At 35.7% G+C, this 22,944-nt stretch overlaps 2 protein-coding genes across 2 annotated transcripts in view; one reads left to right on the top strand and one right to left on the bottom strand.

Moving 5' to 3' along the window:
* LOC120626095 overlaps positions 1-22,944 on the top strand; it is a 279,619-nt gene that overhangs the window by 34,878 nt on the left and 221,797 nt on the right. The window lies entirely within an intron of this gene.
* LOC120626096 lies at positions 6,423-8,440 on the bottom strand. The gene has a single exon (XM_039893389.1). The coding sequence runs from the start codon at positions 8,391-8,393 to the stop codon at positions 6,591-6,593; it is 1,803 nt and encodes a 600-aa protein (XP_039749323.1). The 5' UTR covers positions 8,394-8,440; the 3' UTR covers positions 6,423-6,590.

Here is a 22,944-nt window from a genome sequence, read left to right as displayed (position 1 = left end):
AGCAGCTATATTTTTGTGCCTTTTGGACGAGTGACTTTCGGACCGTGGGGTCCGGAGTTAAGAGCCCTTTTCAAAGAATTATCAAAAAGGTTTATCGAGTCTACCGGTGATCCTATAGCGGGCAGTTATCTTGGCCAACGAATTAGTTTGGCCATCCAAAGGGGCAATGCTGCCAGCATCTTAGGAATTGTGCCTCGCTGCGGTGGTTTCGAGGACGTTTTAGATTTTATTTAGTTTTAAATAGTTTATTTTAGCTTATATTTATAAAACAATTATTTTAAAGAATTTTAACCTAAAGGAAAACGATTAAAATAAAATTTAACTTTTTAATAAATTATATTCCCTTACTAATTAATAAATGTCATAAAGCGGTCGCATTGTTAGGTACGCAATGTTTTGTCTTCTTCTTTCTTACTGATGACAGACAGAGAGAAAACATTACATTAGTAACCATCAGCTATACAACTTTTATTAGTAAGACCCCTAATATACATAAAAAAAAACCACACATTACAATTTCGTTTTTTTTTACACTTTAGTGTGACTGCGCGGTACGCACTGAGTCGGTATAATCGCAGTTCCAGTCAGTCACTATATAGCGAAGCAAATATTTAAACATGTACTCAATTATGGGATTTAATAACTACGTTTTGATTTTTTTTTCTTAATTGGTTCTCCAGGGGCTGCTGAAGGGGCATTATAAAATTCATCTCGTGTATAATCAAGATATTAAGAACTCCTATTTCAGACTTTAATCTTCATCATGATAGCCCGTTAGGCGTCTATCGCACTATATAAAAGTTTCCTAAAATAATATATCCTGACAATACTGAATTTCAATAGCATACCTTTAATATAAACCGGACCAACTATAATATCCATCTGTTATTACACAATAGCAAATCGAGCATCAATAACATAAGTCATGCCATGCTGAATATCGACAAGTGCCAATCTTATAATGTAAGGGTTCCCCTTTGCGTTTATTTCGGTACGTTCATAAAAAAAACTTTTTCGAATGTAGGCAATTTTATGTGCGGGAAAAAATAGATTATTTTTCTATGACTCGTCAAAAAGTAGAAGTTTATACCTGTAGCACCAAGTAGTCTTGCATTACAACATTGTATTCTCGGGGATTTCTTCCCGTTCAGTACTTTGATAATAATAATCTTTATTTCAGGTATAAAAGTTCTTTTCTTTGTAAGCAAAAAGAGATTATTTCTATATTACTAAAAGATAATAAAAAAAGAAATGCATAATATTTATATATGCGATTCACTGCCGCTCAAGTCTATTTGATATAATACAACATTGACTCACATACCGTCAGTCTAACCTGCTAGCAATCAACTTTACCGCTGCTCTCAAGTCTTTCTACCCCAAACCTCAAGGGCTTTCTTGGTTTGAATCGTAACGAATGTCACCTCATATTCCTTCTTCCTGGTCCAAAGCACGTTTTAAATTAATATCAGATAGTTGGTTGATCTACTCGTATTTTGAAGTTCTAATTACACTGTTAACTGTGTGAGGTTGTCTTTGGTTTCATAGCTTATTATTACTCTTTTGTTTCCGCACTTCTCTTATTCAAGCTAAGCATAGTCAAATACTCATTTCGAGCTATATTTCAAACTACTTTAACGGGTTGTGCCTAAATTGTAAATAATGGGTTTTTACAAAGTTAAACATTTCTTGTCGCTTTATCCTTTGAGGTCAATGATATTAAATACAATAGAAATAAAAAGAAATAAAACTAAATAACTAAAATAAGTGTAAACATCTACTTTAGAAGACAGATTTGTAAAATAAATCTTTCCAAAGAAGGTTACACAAGAATAGTAGAGCAAGAAAATGGTTTGGATTTCTTCAACGTACAAAGAAACCTTTTAGAATTCAAACAGTGCCCCAGTTAATTCAGCTAAAGGCAAGCGAGCGCAGCACACACTCGTATATAAAGCATTTACATTCGAACCTAACGCATTTACATATGAAATGTCTTTTGTGTATAAATAATTAACACGCTACTCTAAATAATCTTTTTCCAATTGACATTATTCTTGTACGCTCAAGAGCAATATTTGAATATAATTAAATGCGTGCAAAACTTTCAACAAAATCATTGTATTTTTTACCGTCGTTTCAGGGTAGTGATTCCAAAATCCCTTCTTAGCTTTATTTATTTATATTTATAGTATCTAAAGGTTGTTTAAATTTTTTTCATCGCATGTTATACGGACCTTGTTGCTAATTTGCTTTCCGAACCGGTGCTCACACAAATCATTCATACTTGACGTTTCAAATGTGCTTATAAAGTACATTTGAAATTTTTTTAATTTTAATAATGTCTAGTAACATAAGTGCGAAAGTTTTTTGTTGTTTGGTTTTTCTTCCTTCACATCTTTACGAAGCAACCAATCGACTTCTAATTCCTTAGTGGTTCTCAGGAACATTCGTATTTTTACACAAAATATCGTCCTTTATTCACATGCTAACAAAGCAAGCAAAATTTAAAAACTTATAAAGACATACTCTTTTTAGTAGAAGTAGAAATAGTTGAACAAATAACTTATCTCAGAATTCCAAGTTAACGATCAGAAATATTTTTGTAATGTTCAAAGTCAGTACTACATAACTACTTAAATAATCTTTCAACAAAACCCCATAAATAAATTTCTATAAGATTGTTCAACAATTACATAATGTGTTAGGTAAAATACTTTCAACTAACGAATAATATTTTGCAGAAAGTGCATTTGATAGAAATTAATTAATTAAATCATTTTGTGAAAAGCATCAGATTTTTTTCTGAAGTACTTATTACAGAAGTAGATATAGTTGCCATGGAGAAAGCATCAAAATAGAGGCACTAACCGCGCTTGCTATAGAATTTCGGTACCTTGACAATCATTTGCATTAAAATTTAACCCGACTATTGTTAGATGGAACTGTTGTAATTGTTTTTAAGCGAAGCAGTCACATCCCATGTGACCCAGTTAATTCAGCTGAAGGCGTGCTAACATGGCGTGTTTACATTCAAGTCTATATATTAATAATTGAGATGGAATGACTTTGACTAATAAATTATAAGTAAGCTAAGGGAATAATCTTGGCGTGAGCATTAGTTAATACTCTATTAATAGGTCACATTGACATATATCTTATATACGTTAATTTGTAAAAGGCACCTACTTGTATTATGTTGAAGGTAATTAATTTATTCAGTTGCTTTCGTAAAATATATTATAAGTTCGGTGTGAGCGAGAAGTTGAGTATTTATGAAAATCAATAAAACATTACGTTTGGTGTAAACAAAGGCTCAATGTGATTTAAGTGGCCATACCAGTTGCAATAAGTTCAATTCTGTAATGTATGCTTCACAATGTACACTACGTAGTACATAGAAAATATTAGCAGCCAATCACGCGACATATATCTATATATATATGTATATATATATATATATATATATATATATGTATATATATATATATATATATATAGATATATGTATATATACTGACTGACAATAGATATCAACTCACAGCTCTAACCACTTGACGGATCGGGCTGAAATTTTGCACTCAGATAGTTATTACAACGTTTGCGTCCGCTTAGAAATTATTTTTGTAAATTCCAACCCTAACAGGGTTAAATGGATGAAAGTTTGTATAAAATCCTTCATTTATCAATTTATTTTTCAAGTTACATCTATGAATACTAGTTAGTACCTACTAAACGTGTTAAAGGAATCATGAACCATCATCAGCCTATTAATGCCCCGGCTGAGCACAGGTTGCATATGTCCCAGCATTTACCCCGCTAAGTTTGTTGTGCGCTTCTTCTTAGACTCGAGCGCGTTTAGAATCCCATAGCTTTAGTTTTAAGTTCACCAATATAGCCATCGCCATCACGACCATGTATGTATCGTCCGCGTCAAAAGTGGCTTCTATTGGCCTTTTCGGATAAAGAAATATTTGACTATGACTTTATGTCATAAGTTTGGTTTCTCAAAACTGCTCCAATGAGGGTTAGAACTATAACAATTGATATCACATGTAAGTGATGTGATCATGAATGTTCTCAAGGGCGTGTGAAATCTACCAATCAATGCCAGTGTGTTGGACTACGGCCGAAACCATTCTCATTCTGAATTGAGACTCGTGCCCTGTGGTAGGCCGGTGGTGGATTTATAATGATGATGATGATTTTAGTAATAATGACGAACCGGTGGATAAAAGTGCTCCCCGAGACTGTGGAGTGGACGACGCCAACTCTCCAATTTGATAGTCCAAAGACTATGTTTGTCTCTCAATTTGACAGTGTAATTTTATTCAGTAGATTGAACTTTTTACTATTATTTTAAAATTACAGTTCTACTAATACTCAAACGAAAACGTCTACAATAATAAAATAGTACTGCATCAAGCGATTATAGTAAGCTCTCTGTTCTTATTTTTTATTTATGTCAAGTTTTTTCCTTTATAATAATTATCTTTACACCTGAATTCCTGCAGTAAATAGTAAATGCTATCTATATAAATTATCTATATAAATCACTACTAAACGAACAATCGTCTTTTGTTTCTACATTGATCTATCAAGATCACAACTTCGATAAAATTCGTTTCCAAGCTCAAGAGACATTTAAGTAAGTACACAAATAAATATAATTGAAGTGTCTGTCTTAATTGATGGTTAGTAGAAAACCATCGCCTGTACATAGAGCAACACAGAGCTGGACCTTGAAGAATCACGTCCTATAACTAACACCCTGTGTACATCCATCTGAGGCGTAGGTAGGTAGCATAGGTATCTTCATAACACTTTCTTCTTCTCTTTTTTAACGCTGGGAAAACATTTACACATCCCTCTTTAGCAGAGAAGAAAGTAACAGTAGCTTGTGTTATGGGTACTAAAATGAGTGATGAATATTTTTATGAATAATACACATAGATAGGTACTTATAATATACAGATAAACACCCAGACACTGAAAAACATACATGTTTATCACAAAAACATGTCCCAGTTGTGGGAATCGAACCCACGGTCATGGACTCAGAAAGCGGAGTCGCTGCCTACGACACCAGACGTCTGTTGAAAATATGTAATCTGTTTCTGGAACGGTAAGTGGGACACGCTAACAGGAGGCTAGAATGCCCACTTAAATCCAGCGGGGCCGTCTACGCCATAAAGAGACACCACATAACCGCTTGCTATTGTGGCATCCCTTTAGCCTGCATCTACGGATACCCGGTTACGAAGAGCCCTTCCTGTACCTTTTACGGTGGAAGAAGATTTGCATACCGACGCCTGCTAACCCCACTTCTTCCTCTGCGTATCTCACTCTCGTCCTGTCGTCCAGCACGTCTGACTGGCGATCATAGCGTTCATACCACTACCTGCAACCACGCGCTTCAGACTGTAATACGGGAATGCTGATTGTCGGCCGAAATTAACACGGCGGGAAAACTTCCCCGAACTTCTTTGAGTTCTATCGCAAAACTCTACTACTTTTGTATTATATGTTATAGTGACATTATGATACCAATTATATTGTACATAAGTTTTTAAACTGAACAAAACTGGCTAAAAGTTTCTAACTTTCGCATTTACAATATTAATTTGGAAGTGGTCATAAGAATGCTCGGGCAAAGCCGCGGGCAGAATTAATAAGTTACTACCATTAATCAGTCCAACGGTAAATTAAATGCAACTCTTCTTGGAAATTACACTTCAAAGAATTGTAGCAAAACTCTCTCGCACGATTAATCAAAGAGGCATTTCAAATACAGCTTAAAACGATAGAAGGGTTATATCGCATAAATGCCGGTAACTAAAGCATAACATACGAGCAGATATTGACTATTAAATATTTTAATATATAAATTTATGTTAAACACACCTGTAGATTCGAGATTTAAAGATTAAAAACAAAATCATGTAGCTACCTACCTATAGTACCTAGGTGAATAAATGCTACCAAAATATGGCTATGCTTAGTAATTATTGTTATAATATATTTTAACTGATTATCTGTTCGATTCCTATGTAGAGATAATAGTGTTTTCTCAGTGTCAGTGTCAGATCTAAAATTTCTCTCTCCTATGGAAATATTAGTCCGATAGAAAGAGGGTACAGAGTGAGTAGAACGTACTATATCCAGTGTTATCATATCTTATCCTTAGCTGAAATATTAATAAACAGCATATAAAAGTTATTCTTCACTATTAACCCGCCGCCAATGACGTGAAAAATATTACGCGGCCAATGACGTCGGGTCATCATTACCCGAACTTTAGACGGTAAATTTACAGTATCTTTAAATGAACTGATAATTTCTAGTAACCATTTTAGAAATTAAGGTTTTTTGAGTAAATGACAGAATAATAAAAAATGTATTAAATTTAACGACTTAAATATTTATTGACTTTTTAAAAAACGCATGCAAAATCAACCTGAAAAACATAACTTGCATAGTATGTTATTTTTTTATTATTAAACCTAAACATTATAAAGAACTAACAATTTTATATGCTAATACAGAGATCACAAAAAGTAAGTAAGTAAGTAAAAGTAAAAGTAAGTATAAAATCAGTCCTCCGATTCCTCATTTATGGACATGGAGTTGCTGCAATTTTCGCAGTATGAAATCAAATGTTCTGGGCAGATATAAATGTGGCAAGCATGACAAGTATGCGTTGTTTTTTTATCCTTTTTAGATGGGCATATCTGACATCTTCTACGTGCTCCTGGAATTTTCTGAGGTGGTTCTATGGTAGGTTCGTTAGTGAAATCTGCGATCCTTTTGCGTAATTGTCGAGGTAAATTCACATGTGCTCTTCGGATTTGTAAATGGTCCTGAATCAAACTGAGTGCCAAGTTTTTTATGAAATGTCGCCGTTTTATGCGTGTGTTATCATTGTTAGCCCGATATATTATATTTGCATTGATTCCTGAAATATTCAGCATTGCAAAGAATATCGTCAGCGGCCATCTCTTAGAGTTTCTGCTCACATTATATGTAGCACAAAGCTCGTCTGCTACGTCCACTCCGCTTTTGGTAGAGTTATAAAAAGTTATTACTTCAGGCTTCTGCTTCACACCTGTAGATTCATCGATTTTGTTATCATGGTGCAAGCTTGACATCAAAAGGACCACTTTGTTTTTCTTTGGGATGTGAGAGACCAGTGTAATATTTTTTTGAAATCCGAAAGTTGACGAGTGTAACTCTTTTCCGCGCGTCGTTATAAATCCAGGTGGAATTTGTTTTTTGTTCTTGCGTAAGGTACCGACTGAAGTCAACTTGTGTTCATTTAGTAGATGAGACACCAATTCGTAGCTAGTGAACCAATTATCAAAAGTAAGATTACGGTGAGTTTTGGAGACAGGTGACACAATACGATTCACCACGTCTAAGGGTTTGTTGCTAACAGAAAAGGGTCCGTCAGGCTGCTTACCAGCGTATATCTCCAGGTTGGTGATATAGAATACTTTGGAGTCCACTAAGGCAAATATCTTGATGCCATATTTAGCTGGTTTCGATGGTATATATTGCCGAAATTTGCAACGCCCTCTAAATGCCACTAACATTTCATCAATAGTGCAAGTTTCTCCCGGAGAGTACATTTTCTTACACTGCTCTACAAATTTTTCGAAAATTTCACGCACTGGTGCCAAATTATCAAGGTTTTGTCTTTCAGCGCGTGTAGACTTGTCATCAAATCGCAGAGAGCTTTGTATAAAGTAAAATCTTTGTACAGACATGGTAAGTCTAAAAACTTCAACACCAGAACCATCTGCTTGCCACAAATCCTCCAAATTCTGTCTATTAGAACGATAAAATCCGGCCATAAACAACAGCCCAATAAACGCTTTCAGTTCACTTATTTCCACTTCATTCATGTATCTACGTTGAGAAATATCTTCACACTGTGCTCTTCTTTCTTGTATATGCAAATTTGTATATTCTTGTATTTTATGCAGCATATCGTGAGTCAGGAATAAATTCCAGCATTCTTGCACAGTCTTGGCTTCTTGAGCAACTGATTTTACGCCAGGAGGCTCACATATAATATTTTCAGATCTTCTGCGTACATTCGGTCGTGGCGGTGCTTTTTGCCAAATAGTCCCGTCCCTTCCTTTGAAGTGTTGCCGTTGTCGATTTTGTAAGGTCAAAAGGTTGACATCATCTGAGTCCGCACCTGTGTCATCTGAGGACTCTGAGCCCGTATCTGTATTGTTAGCATCCTGTTCAGTATCGCTACTTTGGCTGCGTTCAGATACATGGTCATCCACTTCGACGTCTGAACCTGGATATGGATCACGATCATTTTCATCGGAGTCCGATTCTTCCAAAATCGCCAATATTCTCTCTGGATGATCCCTCAACGCCATTTTTGTCAAATATCTAAAAAACGTAAGAAAAATTAACAATAACTTAAAATAAAGAAATTTAAATATGTTACGAAAACACCACGCCAGCGATGACGCTGGGTCATACTTACCCGTTTCGCCGCAACACACGTGTATCTCGTTGCGCAGGCGGCGTCGCACTGAGTACCACACTGCTACAGGTAGAGGGGGGGTATATCTCCAGCTACACGAAAAGTCAATTACACCGCGAGTGTTGAAAATTTTTTACGAAGGTATACAATCACCTCGTCACCAGCGTCATTGGCGCCGGGTTAAATGTGTAGCAATACGGCGTAATGAATAATGACCTTAAAATTTTAATAACCGTTGGTAAATTAAACGCTAGCGGCACAGTAGCGGCACGGCATAACGTGATTTGACTAAGGCCAATATCTCACTAGGACATCATGGTGGCGCCACCAGTCGCGTCGCCATGGTATCTTAAGCTAGCAAATAGCACAAGTAACACACTATTGTCGAGAATTTCGAATTAGACTTTAAAGAGTTAGCACTGTTTTTTTGTAAACGTACAGCGCCAAAAAAATTAATTAAAAACATATTATACAAATAAAAGACAATTATACCACGATGATAATAATCACATAACATCAATAGTGCAGCTACTTGTGTAAATGTCATCGTGTCAAGAACAGTGTACGGCAAAAGCGTCGCTGGTTAGTAAGCGCATCATATTTACATATTAGAGGTTAGGCAACCAGTAGGACAGACAGGAGAACAACATTATATTCCCCGATTATATCCCCTGAATTGGGATAAAATTAACGTGTTCACCTGCTAAAGCACGGGAACATGGAATAGGACAAGTTTACGCGTTTTCGTTTATTATTATTTGGATAATATTTCCACTTGTGCTCCAGTGCTCTGAGAGTTGATAAGGTTTGGGAGAAGTTATATTTTTATCCCTCTCCCTTCATAGAGCTTCATATTTACATATTCATACTAAATAAACTGGGTGCCCAGCACTGGTGTCCTAGTGAGATAGTACCCTTAACTACTAGAGTACCAAGTTTAGCTTCTAGGACAACATTGATGTAGCTTTAAGGTGTGGTTTAGATCGCTCTATATTTTTCAAATATCACACATACAAATAATGCAACCTAAGTTGTCGTTCACCTAGAAAATGCCTATTGACTTTTGATTTTACTAAAAGGTACATATATTATATAGGTGGTGGTGAAAACGGAAACCGGAAGGGCGTTCCAGATCTTTGCGTAGCGTATTAAAAATGAGGAAACGAAACGCTTCGAACATGTCGAAGGGATAATAACTAACTCTGAAGACTCCATTCATGTCGCACGGTAAGGAGAAAGATGAGGGTGTAACTCAATTGAATACGAAGTTCTTGAGCACTCTCCGAAATATGTCTCATAGATTGTTACAGTATTTTTGTTCTTTACTGATTTGACAGTGCCGTTTCCGTGTGGGTAAATCTAGACGTTAAATATAAAGAACTTCTTATTGACCGTCATATTAATATTCATTTAGGTAACCCCTCGGGGAATATCCAAGCAACGTGACCATTTTTTTTTGTTCCACTACAAATTAGTGACTGCAATCTCACCTAGTGGTAAGTGATGATGCAGTCTAAGATGGTAGCAGGCTAACCTGTTAGGGGGTATGGTAGTCATAACCCTAATAGCTTTCTACGCGACATTGCACCGGAACACTAAATTAGCTTAGCAGCAAGTCTTTGTCGGTAGGGTGGTAGCTAGCCACGGCCAAAGCTTCCCACAAAACCAGATCAGAGAAAATTCAGAAATTATAATTTCCCTGCCGGGAATCGAAGATGGAACTGCATATTTTTGTAATACTACCACACCGTACGCGCTGTCTTGTTTGTCTTATGTCTACCGGTACTACATATTAAACCGAGTCAATACAAAAGGTTATCATTTTGTTTTATTATTATGTTCGGACATAACTACTACTTTTATTTCTTGTTCGACCGATCGGACCGATTAAGAATATACCCCTTGTAAATTCTTAATCGGTCCCAATTCATTTCCATATATGCCTGATGGAAAGTTTCAGAGACCGATTACAGCAACATTCAAAAACTGACGGCAAATCAACCGCGATTACTGCTATTGTGTAAGTATGCGTTGCTGAGCAATCATACCACGTAACACCACGCCAGTACACTCGAAAGGATAAAATAGACGTATTCAGTTTACACTTACATTTTTTATCAAAGTTCATATAATACTTAGTATACTAATTCTTAACGACTCAAAGATTGTTGCAGCACATAGTATTCAAGGTTGAGTTTTCAAAAATGTATTTACTTTTTATCTTGTCACTTTTTAGAAATATTTAACAAAATAAAACTGACTTCGATAATAAATTATATACCAAAATTTATTATTAAAAAAAATCTATAAATTATAACTTACAACGTAAAAATATAGTAAATAGACTGGTAAGAAACTTACAAAAGTAATAAGTATTGACAATATAAAACTTCGACTAAAAATATGTAGTATCCTTCTAGCGTTCATTATTTGGGATCCCACAACGTAATTATGCCTGAGTGACACAATTTCGAGCTAATATTTTTATGACATTCCTCGTTAGCAGTCCATAAATATATACAAGTGAAAATGTAAAAATAAATAGTATATCTAAACGTTGATAACTTTTAATAGTAATAGTTCTTAACCAAACCGGACTACAACAAAAACTTCCTATTCAACTTTTGATTTTATCGCTTAGCTTTAACTATTTAAATATCGCGTGTTTCCAAATTTTACGTAATAAGAAAAAAATAACTATTGCTTCGTCCCCTCGTCCCAATCATCGATTCAATTTTTTTTGTAGTTTCATGGATTAAGTAGGTAGATGGCCCACCTGACAGTAACTAGAAAACCATCGCCTATAAACATCATTTTTTGACGTGACAACGTCTTATAATTCGATGGAGCCGGATGCACGCACGAAAAAACATGTCGTATGCGGCGTTACCTCGCTCTGAGGCGTTCCATTCAAGGCTTGAAGTGCAAGCAAGAGCGCGGAACGAGCGACAAATAGGCACAGTCGGCCTCCGCGTTCGACATCTGTCTCTCTCCTACTTGAGTGAGCGATGCGTCCGCGTGGACAGCTTCTATACAATAATACATTCACATGTTTTCGGCAAGGATGAAGTGCAGTGAAAAGTGAATGTGGTGTCAATTGTTTATAGCAACGATAATATCTATCAAACAAATAAAATTAAAATTTTCTTTTGAAAAATGCAACCATTCCATCAGTATTTTCTTACGACGTTGTCACGTTCAACTATCGTCAGTAAGCCGACTTTACAGTCAACAAAGACAGGCAAAGACAGTGCATCATCAACCCATTACCGGCCCACTGCAGGGCTCGGGTCTCCTCTCAGAATGAGAAGGGTTTAGGCCTTAGTCTACCACGCTGGCTAAGTGCGGATAGGTTAGATTCCACACGCACTTGTTAAGAACTCATGCAGGTTTCCTCAAGACATTTTCCTTCACCGTTCACAGCATGTGATAATAAAATTTCTTAAATTAAAAACGCATATAGCTCCCAAAAGTCCGTGGTGCGTGCCGGGTCTCGAACTCGATCTCCACGAAAGGGCAGCCATAGCCTTACCCACGAGGCTATCACCGCTCCGGCTATATAAATGCCGATGTATTAAAAAGGCGAATGCGGCCGATTGGCGCAGTTTGCAGCGGCCCTGCTTTCTGAGTCCAAGGCCGTGGGTTCGATTCCCACTACTGGAAAATGTTTGTGCGATGAGCGTGAATATTTTTCAGTGTCTGTGTGTTTATATGTATATTCTAAGTATTAATGTATCTCATTAAAAATATTCATCAGTCACTTAGTACCCAAGCTAGGCTTACTTTGGGGTTAGATGGCGACGTGTGTATTGTCGTAGTATATTTATTATTATTTATTATTATTATTATAAACACAGCAAAATTCCACAAAGAACACGTACTATATTTTGCCACCCTGTATCCGTCATCCTGAGGCGAAGGTGTTAAGCCTCTTGTGCCTGTAATTACACCGGCATGCCCTTCACTGGAACACCGCAATGCTGTATCATAGCAATGATGAATACATTATTGAAGTTCTATCGTTAAAAACGGATAAAAAACGGGCGGATAAACAAATTCCTTAAAAGCCGGCAACGCATCGGTGGCTCCTCTGGTGCTGCAGATGTTTATGCGCGGCGGTGATCACTTATCATCAGGTGACCCACTTGCTCGTTTGCCCGCTATTAATAGGAAAAAAAAAATTGTCAAGTGCTTTGTTTAAAAACCACATCGCACAGTTCTTTGTTACGCTTGCAGGTTTAAAGAGAAACCATGCTTGGGTCATACATTTATATGGATGGAATTCTGTTATCATCCAAGTAAACTCGAAGACCTCGATTAGCTCGCTAAATTATTATGAGTCTAGGCAGTGTTATTGGCATGCTTTAAAAGCAAATTATTACATGCGAGGAAGGATAATCGTACATCTTATTCTGGAACCCAAGTAAATTATACTGAGTACACATAGGTTAGTAAATATTCACTGTTTTGATCCTTTAAAGGAGATCATTCTCAAATAACTAGTGAAACCATACACCAAATCCACCACGGGCCACTGCGGATTGGTGGTCTCCACACACCTCTGAGAAAATTATGGAGGTTTCCAGATGATGTTTTCCTTCACCATTGAAGCAAGAAACTTAGAAAAGTTAGAGGTGCGTGCTGGGATTCAAACTCGCACCCATCTCTATAGGTATGACTGGATCCAAGCGGCACAGAACCGTGGAATTTGGAACTCCCTACAAAAGACCTATGTCCAGCAGTCGACGTCTATCGGTTGATATGATGATGATGATGTTTTACAATCATAATTCTTATTTTTAGAAAGTTAAGGTCTGTCAATTTAACTGTCATTTAAGTCATTTAACAAACTGTTGTCATTTAAGTTATGTGTGTCATAAAACAACACACATTGTTATTTGTTGATTAGTTTGTTGTCATAAATAAAGGCGCCTTTGGAACCCCCTTAAATTTAGTTTATGGTTATTAACAACACCTTAAAATATTAAAAAAAAGTAATAAGCACTCGTAATGGGCCTCATGTGGAAAAAGTTAAGTGAAGCAAAGAAATCATCCAATTTTTTTTCCTTTAGGGCTTTTCATCGACATCAAAGGAAATTTGTTAAGTGCGTCATACCACTTATTGAGCGTCATCCCATATATTCAAAAGCCATTGTTCGTTAGGAACAAAGAGGCAGCAAACATAAGTAAGTACAAGTACATAGTCTACAATTTGCTTAATGCTTTGGAAGCTGCGACTTTTCTTAGGGATATAACATAGTCGCGCAACTCTGCGTACGCCCGACAGCATCAAGTATATAGTTGTGTAGGCTCTCACCAACATTTAAATTTACAGCTCATTATGACATAATACTTATGATGGCTCTACTTGAAGTAAATTAATATTGATTTGTTATAAACTGGTTTGGTCTTAGCGTTTCACTTATCGACTTAAGTGCTCGAATCAAAAATCTTTATATGGATTGAAATTAGTAATGTTATCTTCATTTACTTACTCGAGAAGTCACTGGCAACAGCCAGTATAAAAACAAAATTTTACATAATAATATTTCGAGCTTCGAATCAAATATATTATCATACAATATGAAAGGAGTCGTTTCCCGTGGTTTTATTTTTAACATCATTGTTATTCGGTGGGTGCTATTTTAAATTACAAATATCGCAACGGAGTAGAATTTTACCATCCACTTTTCAAGTTATTAAAAATATTTCACATGTGGTTTCATTTATGATACGCCAGATGATGTTTTCCTTCACCATTGAAGCAAGAAACTTAGAAAAGTTAGAGGTGCGTGCTGGGATTCAAACTCGCACCCACCTCTATAGGTATGACTGGATCCAAGCGGCACAGAACCGTGGAATTTGGAACTCCCTACAAAAGACCTATGTCCAGCAGTCGACGTCTATCGGTTGATATGATGATGATGATGTTTTACAATCATAATTCTTATTTTTAGAAAGTTAAGGTCTGTCAATTTAACTGTCATTTAAGTCATTTAACAAACTGTTGTCATTTAAGTTATGTGTGTCATAAAACAACACACATTGTTATTTATTACTTATACTCCGCACCAAACATATCTTGGGGAAAATACCTCTCGCACGTTTCGCTCCTTTTCGTGTGGAGTATAAGGATTGGAGAAATTATAAATTACACCATACAGAATTTCGTGCTTTTCACGGAATACAGCAAATTAAGCTTAATTTTCATAATATATCTTGGATTACCGCAACGCCTGCTTTTATGCAATATTTGTTCAGTTAGAGCATATAAAAACTTTTCAAAATAATAAAGATATTTACACGAAAAGTTTGAAACGTAGGTGAACAGAACTGTTGAACAAAATATGGGCTATCATAATAAATTCATTTTATTGACCATTATCTTCGCCCAAGGCGTTATTTGAGAAAACTTTATACTAGCTAATGCTGCAATAACGCGTGATGCCGTATTAGAAAAAATCTTAGTTGGAACTTTATCTTCAATTCCGCGGCTAAAACAACATTGTAGTTCTTATTCTGACTTTTCTCAAATTAATGGACCCACAAATAGATTGCTGCCTTCAAAATGCTTGTTAATTTAATTTTTGGTTACCAAATTTTTGGTGCTTTCGAGTGAGAGGCTGCCATTATATCGAAACAGATCGCATCACACACTAGCGCACGTCCCATCGACGACGGTAATCGGTGGTCTTTTGCCATCATCCCTAAACCAATAAGAAGCCAGACAGACAATAATATAACACCGTAGCACCGTCCACCGAGGCTATACAAACAGACTGAACTTATTATTTATTGCTTATTTATAGGCACATACAAAAATCTTAAAACTGTTAAGTTCATACGGAACTCCCAATATACCCGTCTTCTAATAATAAAAACTAATAAACAGCAAACATCTTAGATTCTACTTAACCTATTTAATCCTAGTTATATCCTGTGCTATTACATATTCTACTCGAGGCATAGTCGTAGAAATCGGAAATTAATACGTCCAAGGAAATGAATAAGCAACAGTTATTTCCTACGCAACTGGAAACTGGGGTTTCCTACTCTGATACGCAAAAGGTATATAGTACATGTCATGTCAAACAAAGCTAAGCTAAGCTAATTCGATTTCCTGGTGAATCCTGAAATTCATGTTTATTGGTTATTTCTATCAAGAAATTATAAGTATCCCAACTCGGAAATTATAAATATTTGTGCGCCTATTATACGTATTTGTGCGAAATACAACGAGTTATCTAAAAAGATACCTGGCATCGATATCTTCCATGATTCTTTTAGAAAAAAGCTCACCGAATACTTATCGCTGAGTTAAATTTTATGTTAAATTTTTTGTCAAATTAAGTTTACTTGACGCTTTGTCAATGCTATGTGCACTTGTAATTGACGTGCATATCAGTCCATGTTTTTTTGTGTGTGCCATGTTTAAAAACGTGTATTATGCATGTTGTTAGTGTTCTTAATAAATAAATAAATAAGTACTCGTCCGGGCTTTCAACATTCAACCGCCGTACTTCGGAGAGCAAATTTAGACCTCGGTTGTGACTGTAATAATTCTTACTTCTTAACTGATATCATAAATGCGAAAGTGTGTTTGCTTGTTTGTTCGTTTGTTCTTCCTTTAAGTCCCAACCGAGCATCCGATCAACTTGATTTTTAGCACAGAGTTAGTTGAAAGGACGGAGGGCAACATATAATGTTACTGTTTTACTCAGGAAAATAAACGACTCCCAAGGGTTTTGTAAACCCCAGTAATGAACGCGGCAACAGCTACTAAATAATAAACGTTAAGGGCTGGCCAAACATCTTTGGTGCTTTCGATCCCAGCCTGAACATAAGGCGGGACTTTGTATAACGTGTTCCTTGCATTGCCTGCAAAGTGTTGCTCTGTTCAAAGGCGATGTGTTTCCACAAACTTTCAGATACGCTATCTGCTGGTTCGTAAATTTTTACAACAAATTCTATTATGAAAATTAAGCCTTATTTGCTCTAGTCCGCGAAAAGCAGGAGAATCGACCGGAGCATCCTCAGGAGATGTTGACTTAACAATTATTCATTGTAAAGTCAACCTCTCCTGAGGATGCTCCGGTTTCGGAGCGAAACGTGCGTAGAGCGTGCTTACATTGCCGAAGATCTGTTAGGTGTGGAGTATAAGGATTAAAGAAATTATAAATTACACCACACAGATTCCCCTGCTTTTCGCGGAGTGTCGCAAATGACTATAGCAAATTAAGCTTAATTTTCATAATATATCATGGATTTCCGCAAAGTAACGCCTGCTTCTATCCAACTAATACTAATTAAAAAACAGTTCAAAATACAATCTACTGATACCGATAATAGATATAAAAATTTACAAACAAATTTTCTAACCAAGGGTGCTGCCTTTTTTTTTAATCCACTGAAAGTAAGCCATTGACTGCAATCTCACCCGATGATAAGTAATTATGCAGTTTAAGATGGTAGCGGGCTAACCTGTTAAGGAGTATGGTAGTCATATCCCTAATCGGTTTCCACGCGACTTATGACCGAAACACTTAATCGCTTAGCGGCACGGCACTTTGTCAGTAGGGTGTAGTAGGGAGTAGGCTAACTAACCACGGCCAAAGTCTTCAATCAGACCAGCCTTATATTAGCTTTGTGGTATAATATTTAGACCACGATAGTAAAATGTCCACGAGCTCTCGGTTGTATATATTTCGAAGGAACTGTGTATTTTTAAGGAAATTAAACCACACAGGTTAAATTTATGAAAGAAGCACCATATATTATAGGTTAATACATTTACATCGGAAACAATTGTTCAATGGATGACCTTTAGCAATGTGATTATTAATCTAAAAGCAATTTTGGTAATGTATTCGAACCGACCGCTATTTATATCAATGTACATGTAATCAATTATTGTAATTCCAGCCAACTAGGTAAATTAGGTAAATTATATGAATATTATAATAGTAGAATGAGTTTGAATATGCTTAATACATATTTGCATTCAATAAAACACTATGCTAAAAATCGCCAAAAGTGGAGAAGACTCGCGCGGGAAGCCGTGCGATCCTTTGATGCCTAACTGACTAAGAAGAAAAACACTATTCAGTGTTTCTTATTTCTAAACGCCTGCCTTCAAAATTTAAATTTGATTATCTCTTTCTAGATTATATTACTTTTTCCGGGCTAATCAGTGGTTGCAAGCTTTCTTTATCAAAAATTTTGTCAAAATCGCTTTAGCTATTATGCCATGCATTTTGAATCCCGATAACTCTATCGGTTGAAACTCCTATCGGTTGTTTTTCAGGGATAAAAATATAAAAAATCTCTTCCATCTAAGCTTATTTCTGAGCAAAAATAAAACACCGGCGTGTGGTTCTACGAATACTACCGAATGAATAAATTAACACGATTTTTTTTAAGAAACCGTATTTTACGTTATGTTTATCATATCACAAACGATTAAAACAAATCAAAATGCTGAGGTGCTTAATTTGAAGTCAGCTTTAAAATACTATATCATAGAGGCAAACAAACTGTCTGCAAAATCCGGGACATTTATTTAAGAAAGGGCAGAAACGTGAGAAGTTTTATGACTAGGTAACTCCAAACAAACACCGTGTAGAGAATTTATATTCGTAATTTATGAGCTGTATTTAATATGTTCACGCTGGTCTACAACTAAATCTTATCGAAACATTGTAAACTGATTTCATTAGGTTTAACAAAAAAGTAGTTTTTTCGTATAATGAGTATTATCAAATCAACGGATTGACGTCCACTGCTGATCTTTTGTAGGGAGTTCCAAAACTATGAGCTTTGGGCTGCTTGCACCAGCAAGACGTTTGATGTCGTTTTTCTACCTCGTTATAGGTCGACCAACGCTGCCTTGACCGGTGCGTATTTGCCAATACAGCACCTTAGGATCCCACTGTCTATCGGTCCTCCGAGCGATTTTTTTCGGTTTCGGGTTCGGTTTCGAAGTAATACTTAATAATTTTATATATTAATATGAAAATGAAATCATATACTTCAATTTAAGTGATGGCCTGGGTTGACGTGACGGAACGTATAAGTAATATCAATGTGTATGTCCTATATAAGTATAACTTAAATCTCTGTTATTATGGCACTTCATACCACTAAATACCACGACATTATAGTGATACGTTTAATAGGATATCAACAAGAAAATATTCCGTGTCAATAGTATTTAACTCTTTACATATATATAAACATGAGTACGTAAAGTACATAAAAACTAGAATGACAATGCTAATAACATGCTAAAAAAATAATTTAACAAGATAACCATACCGCAATATTATTATGATGTCTTATAAGTATTAAACGTGTAATGTTTTAACGCAGACAGTTTTAGTTTTTAGCCCAGCCTTTTAATGCTGATATTGAACTGTAACGATATAGGTATACATGGCCAGAAAACCACTCTAAGTAATTGCTTTTATACATTCGGACAAAAATCATTCCATACCATTTCGGATGGATTTTTTGTCGGAATCACTGTTAGAGCTTTTCCACGAAATGACATGTTTGATACTCTCGGGAACGTATGGAAATAAAAGTTATTTCATTTATTTTACTTAACTATAGTATGAAAGAGACAATTAACATTTACAATTTAATTTTGGTTGCAATGAAAATATATATTCATTGTACTTTTGCTGCATTTCCGGAACAAAATTGTATTTTATTTTTCGGTGACTTTCAGGTTCTTAGGTGACCTGAACTTAACGATAATTATTTTGTATATATTGTACAGACTATTTAACTTATTAGCACTAAACTCTGTTATAGAAGCTGGTTTAATGGTAGAGAACCCTTATCTATACTCTTACTTCCCTATCCCTACTAATATTATAATGTAAGTTTGTTTGTTACGCTTTCACGCAAAAACTACTTAACTGATCGTTATGAAACTTTGTACACATATTCTTGAAAGTGTTAGAAGTAATATAGGTAGTATAAGTATACTTTTTATCCCGACATTAAGCTCGGTTCCATTGGGAGAGGGGATGAGTGTTTGACGATTTTACACCATAACTCCGACAAATTATAACCGATTTAATTAATTATTTTTGTACTATAGAGGTTATAATATGTGTTTAATTTTACCCAAACAGATTACAATTGGTTGTAGATAGAGGACAGGTGTCCTCAGCGGAAAGGAGCAAACCCCTCATTTAAGACTTAGCTATACTAAACTACTTTAATTTTTTTAGATCTACAACTAAATTTAATGCCACATCAAAAACAAAATGAAACGCAGACGAAGTCGCGGGCAACGGCTAGTATATTATAAAAGAGGGAATATTTGTTCGTTTGTTTGTACCCAATAGGTTCCAAAACTGCTGAAACTATGATAATCATATTTTTGCCATCATTTTGAAAAAAAAATCGAATTGCAATAATGTAACTTAAAGTAGCACAATTTTGCTTATAAAATTATTTGACATGAGGTGAGAAAACTATTGACGATACACAGTGGCGTGCATAGAGGATATGCACAGGGTATGCAGATGATATAAAATGAATAAAATCTTCGGTAAGAGTTACAAATACTTAAGGGTAGATTTTTACAATGCCTATCCTTAAGTTTTTTATAATCTGGAGATTTCCTTCGTTTTATATCATCTGCATACACTGTGCATACCCTCTATGCACGCCACTGATAATGCATAAAAGTTATGTACTACATGATTAAAGTCGCATAGCGTGGGTACTATGTGGATGTCGGTCTTTTATCTTCAATAGGGTTGTCATAAGTAACCACTTAGAATGTTATGAATTCGTGTGCATAGAAAAATAAAAATGCTTCTTTTGATATAATATTTTCACTGCATGATATGAAGTATACTTATGCATTCTATAACATTATTTCGTAATTAGGTTACACGTTGTATACACTTTACATACACAAAGATCCGATAGTTAAGTTTATTTCAGGAGTTAAAATAAAAAGCCCGCAACCAAACAAAATAGCTAGAAATTCCGTTTCGTGATCTTGTTATACTCTCAGTATTGCTTGCATGATACCATTGTTATTGTTGCTTACATTTTGAACAAAATCCGCGTTTCTATAATCGAAGATCGTAAGTTTTTTTGTTTTACTACAAGTGAGCCCTTGACTGCAATCTCACATGGTAGTCAATATAAATGTTATTCAATATGGTACTAGGCTTACCTGTCAGGTAGTGGCGTGCACTTCATACATGCACAAAAACACTGCCTACCCTAAAATTAATTTTCTTTGGAGGACTTTTGCCATTTTATGCAATTTTCCTGCTGTATGCATATCCTGGTAAAAAGTCCAGTGCACGCTACAGCTGCTTCAGGTTTAGGTATGTCTAGATAGAATATACAGTTCTTTAAAGTGCTGAGTAAATATGAACTATTCATAAATATAATCTATGTAGTTCTTCAAAGCAATAAAAAATATAATATTTTTGACGACATTTCTGTCTTAATGGTTACTTAACTCTACTCAGAAATTTTTTCTTGATAGAAAAACGGTCAAAGTGACGATCTAAAACGTTTTTCACGATGTTTATTGACTATCCCACGTAGGAACAATTTAAAAATTACACAGCCCGTGACCGTTGCATTGTACTGCCTTTAGCTGTATCTCACAAAAGGCAAACAAGAGCATTTTAATTCCACATACTTTCGGAAGCACTGATGAAATTTTTTAGCAAAACCTTTGATCTTTAAGATTGGCGGATTTTAAATTGACTGATTGAACTATCTATGTAACGGCCCGTATTATGATAGTAATACGGCTTTGTTTATCTAGTTCACGTAGTACTGGGTTCTTTTCAACGGACGGGCTGAAAAAGTTTTCGGGGTTTTTTATATAGGAACATTTTAGAGTTGCCCACTCATCATACTCAACTAACTCAACTCATGGTTTTGTGATTGTTGATGCTCTAAAATCCGCATAGGAGCAGCGTGGAGGTTCTATGCTCTATCACGTAATTAGTAGATTCCAGCTAAAGGTATTTTATATCAGTATAGTCCATCAGAAGGTAATTAATAGGCTGAGGACGATTAACGAAGAAGAAAGATTCTATAATATTTTACTAATAACTTGTTCCGTTTATAATCTACCCCAGTTTATAAAAATGCAAAAAGCTTAATTTAGTAAGTCAACCGCAAGTCTACAATTTATTTACAAGCTCACACACATTGGCAGAAACCCGCACGGTCCCATCTGCTAAGAAACTTTGGGTTGTTAGTTTAAAGTCTAAGGATCTGATGAGGAGATTCCAAGTTAGCAACTTTAGTTCAGTCCGTGTTAACATAATTATGGTTATATAAATGTACTGCTTAGGTACTTTTGTATCATCTTTATTGATATTACTGTTTGGATGTTTGTCCAAGTTATGTCCTTCCTACCACAATGATAGAAACGATTTGGATGCTAAGGAGTAACCTAAACGGAATTTTAACTGGTTGATAGATATCGCTAAGTGGATATTGGAAAAATAAGTCTTGGTTGTACTTTTAAAATCTACACGAAGAAACGGATCATGTATTCGCAAAGGAGTGGAGCATCAACAAAAATTGTTGCAAAAGCGAAGAAAAATTATTCCCTTTGAGAGCTTCCGATGCCTGTGATGCTTAAACGGTTAAAGTTACGCCAAAACAATGCATCACGGAATTGTTCCTGTTTAAAAGTTCTAAAATGTGCGCGACAGCATAGGTCTATTTTTTAATACGCGAAAGTAGTCGCAAATAAATCCCACTCGTAAAATAAAGTTAAATTTTTTTTATATCACACGTAGTTAAACATAAGATCCATAACAAATTCATTTAAAATGTCATTTGTTTTTGATTTTGCAGAAAGCTTTAATAGCTTCTGTGTTAAACAGCTGTGATCTACAGACAGACGACGGTCTTCAAATTTTTTCTCTATGGTTTCATAAGTACGAATATAAGAAAACATTATCTACACCAGTTCAGTGCGATCTAGACTAAAATATAAATTTTATTAAATGTGACGTATGTGAAATTCAAAAACATAAAAAAGTAGGTACCCATTGCGACTCTTGTGCGAGTTGCCCAGTGATGTAAACGGAAGTGGGTCGAGGGCCCTGAACAACGGGACTTGCATCCCGGCGTCATTATACTGAAGTGTTTTAAATTGTAACTAGCTTTTACGGAGCTAAGTCCTCGCAGTCACACCTCGATAACCAGTATTAAAGAGACCTACCAATATCATAAACGGTTTTCGAACCTAATCATATCGACCCACTAACGGCCCAACACAGGGCTCGGGTCTCCCACAATGAGTTGGGTTTATTCCATAGTCTACCACGATGGTCCCGTGCGGATTGGAGGACTCCACACGCCTTTGGGGACGTTACAGAGAATTCTCACGCACGTTTTCCTCACCGTTGAAGCAAGTGATATTTTAATTGTTT

The sequence above is a fragment of the Pararge aegeria genome, chromosome 8, assembly GCF_905163445.1.
Source record: "Pararge aegeria chromosome 8, ilParAegt1.1, whole genome shotgun sequence".
Lineage (NCBI taxonomy): Eukaryota > Metazoa > Arthropoda > Insecta > Lepidoptera > Nymphalidae > Pararge > Pararge aegeria.
Note: the sequence above shows the minus strand (reverse complement) of the source record. Positions and strands in the feature narration are given on the sequence as shown.

What these genes read in the sequence shown, in the direction of transcription:
- LOC120626096 (XM_039893389.1), bottom strand. Translation starts at nt 8,393, where the DNA reads ATGGCGTTGAGGGATCATCCAGAGAGAATATTGGCGATTTTGGAAGAA.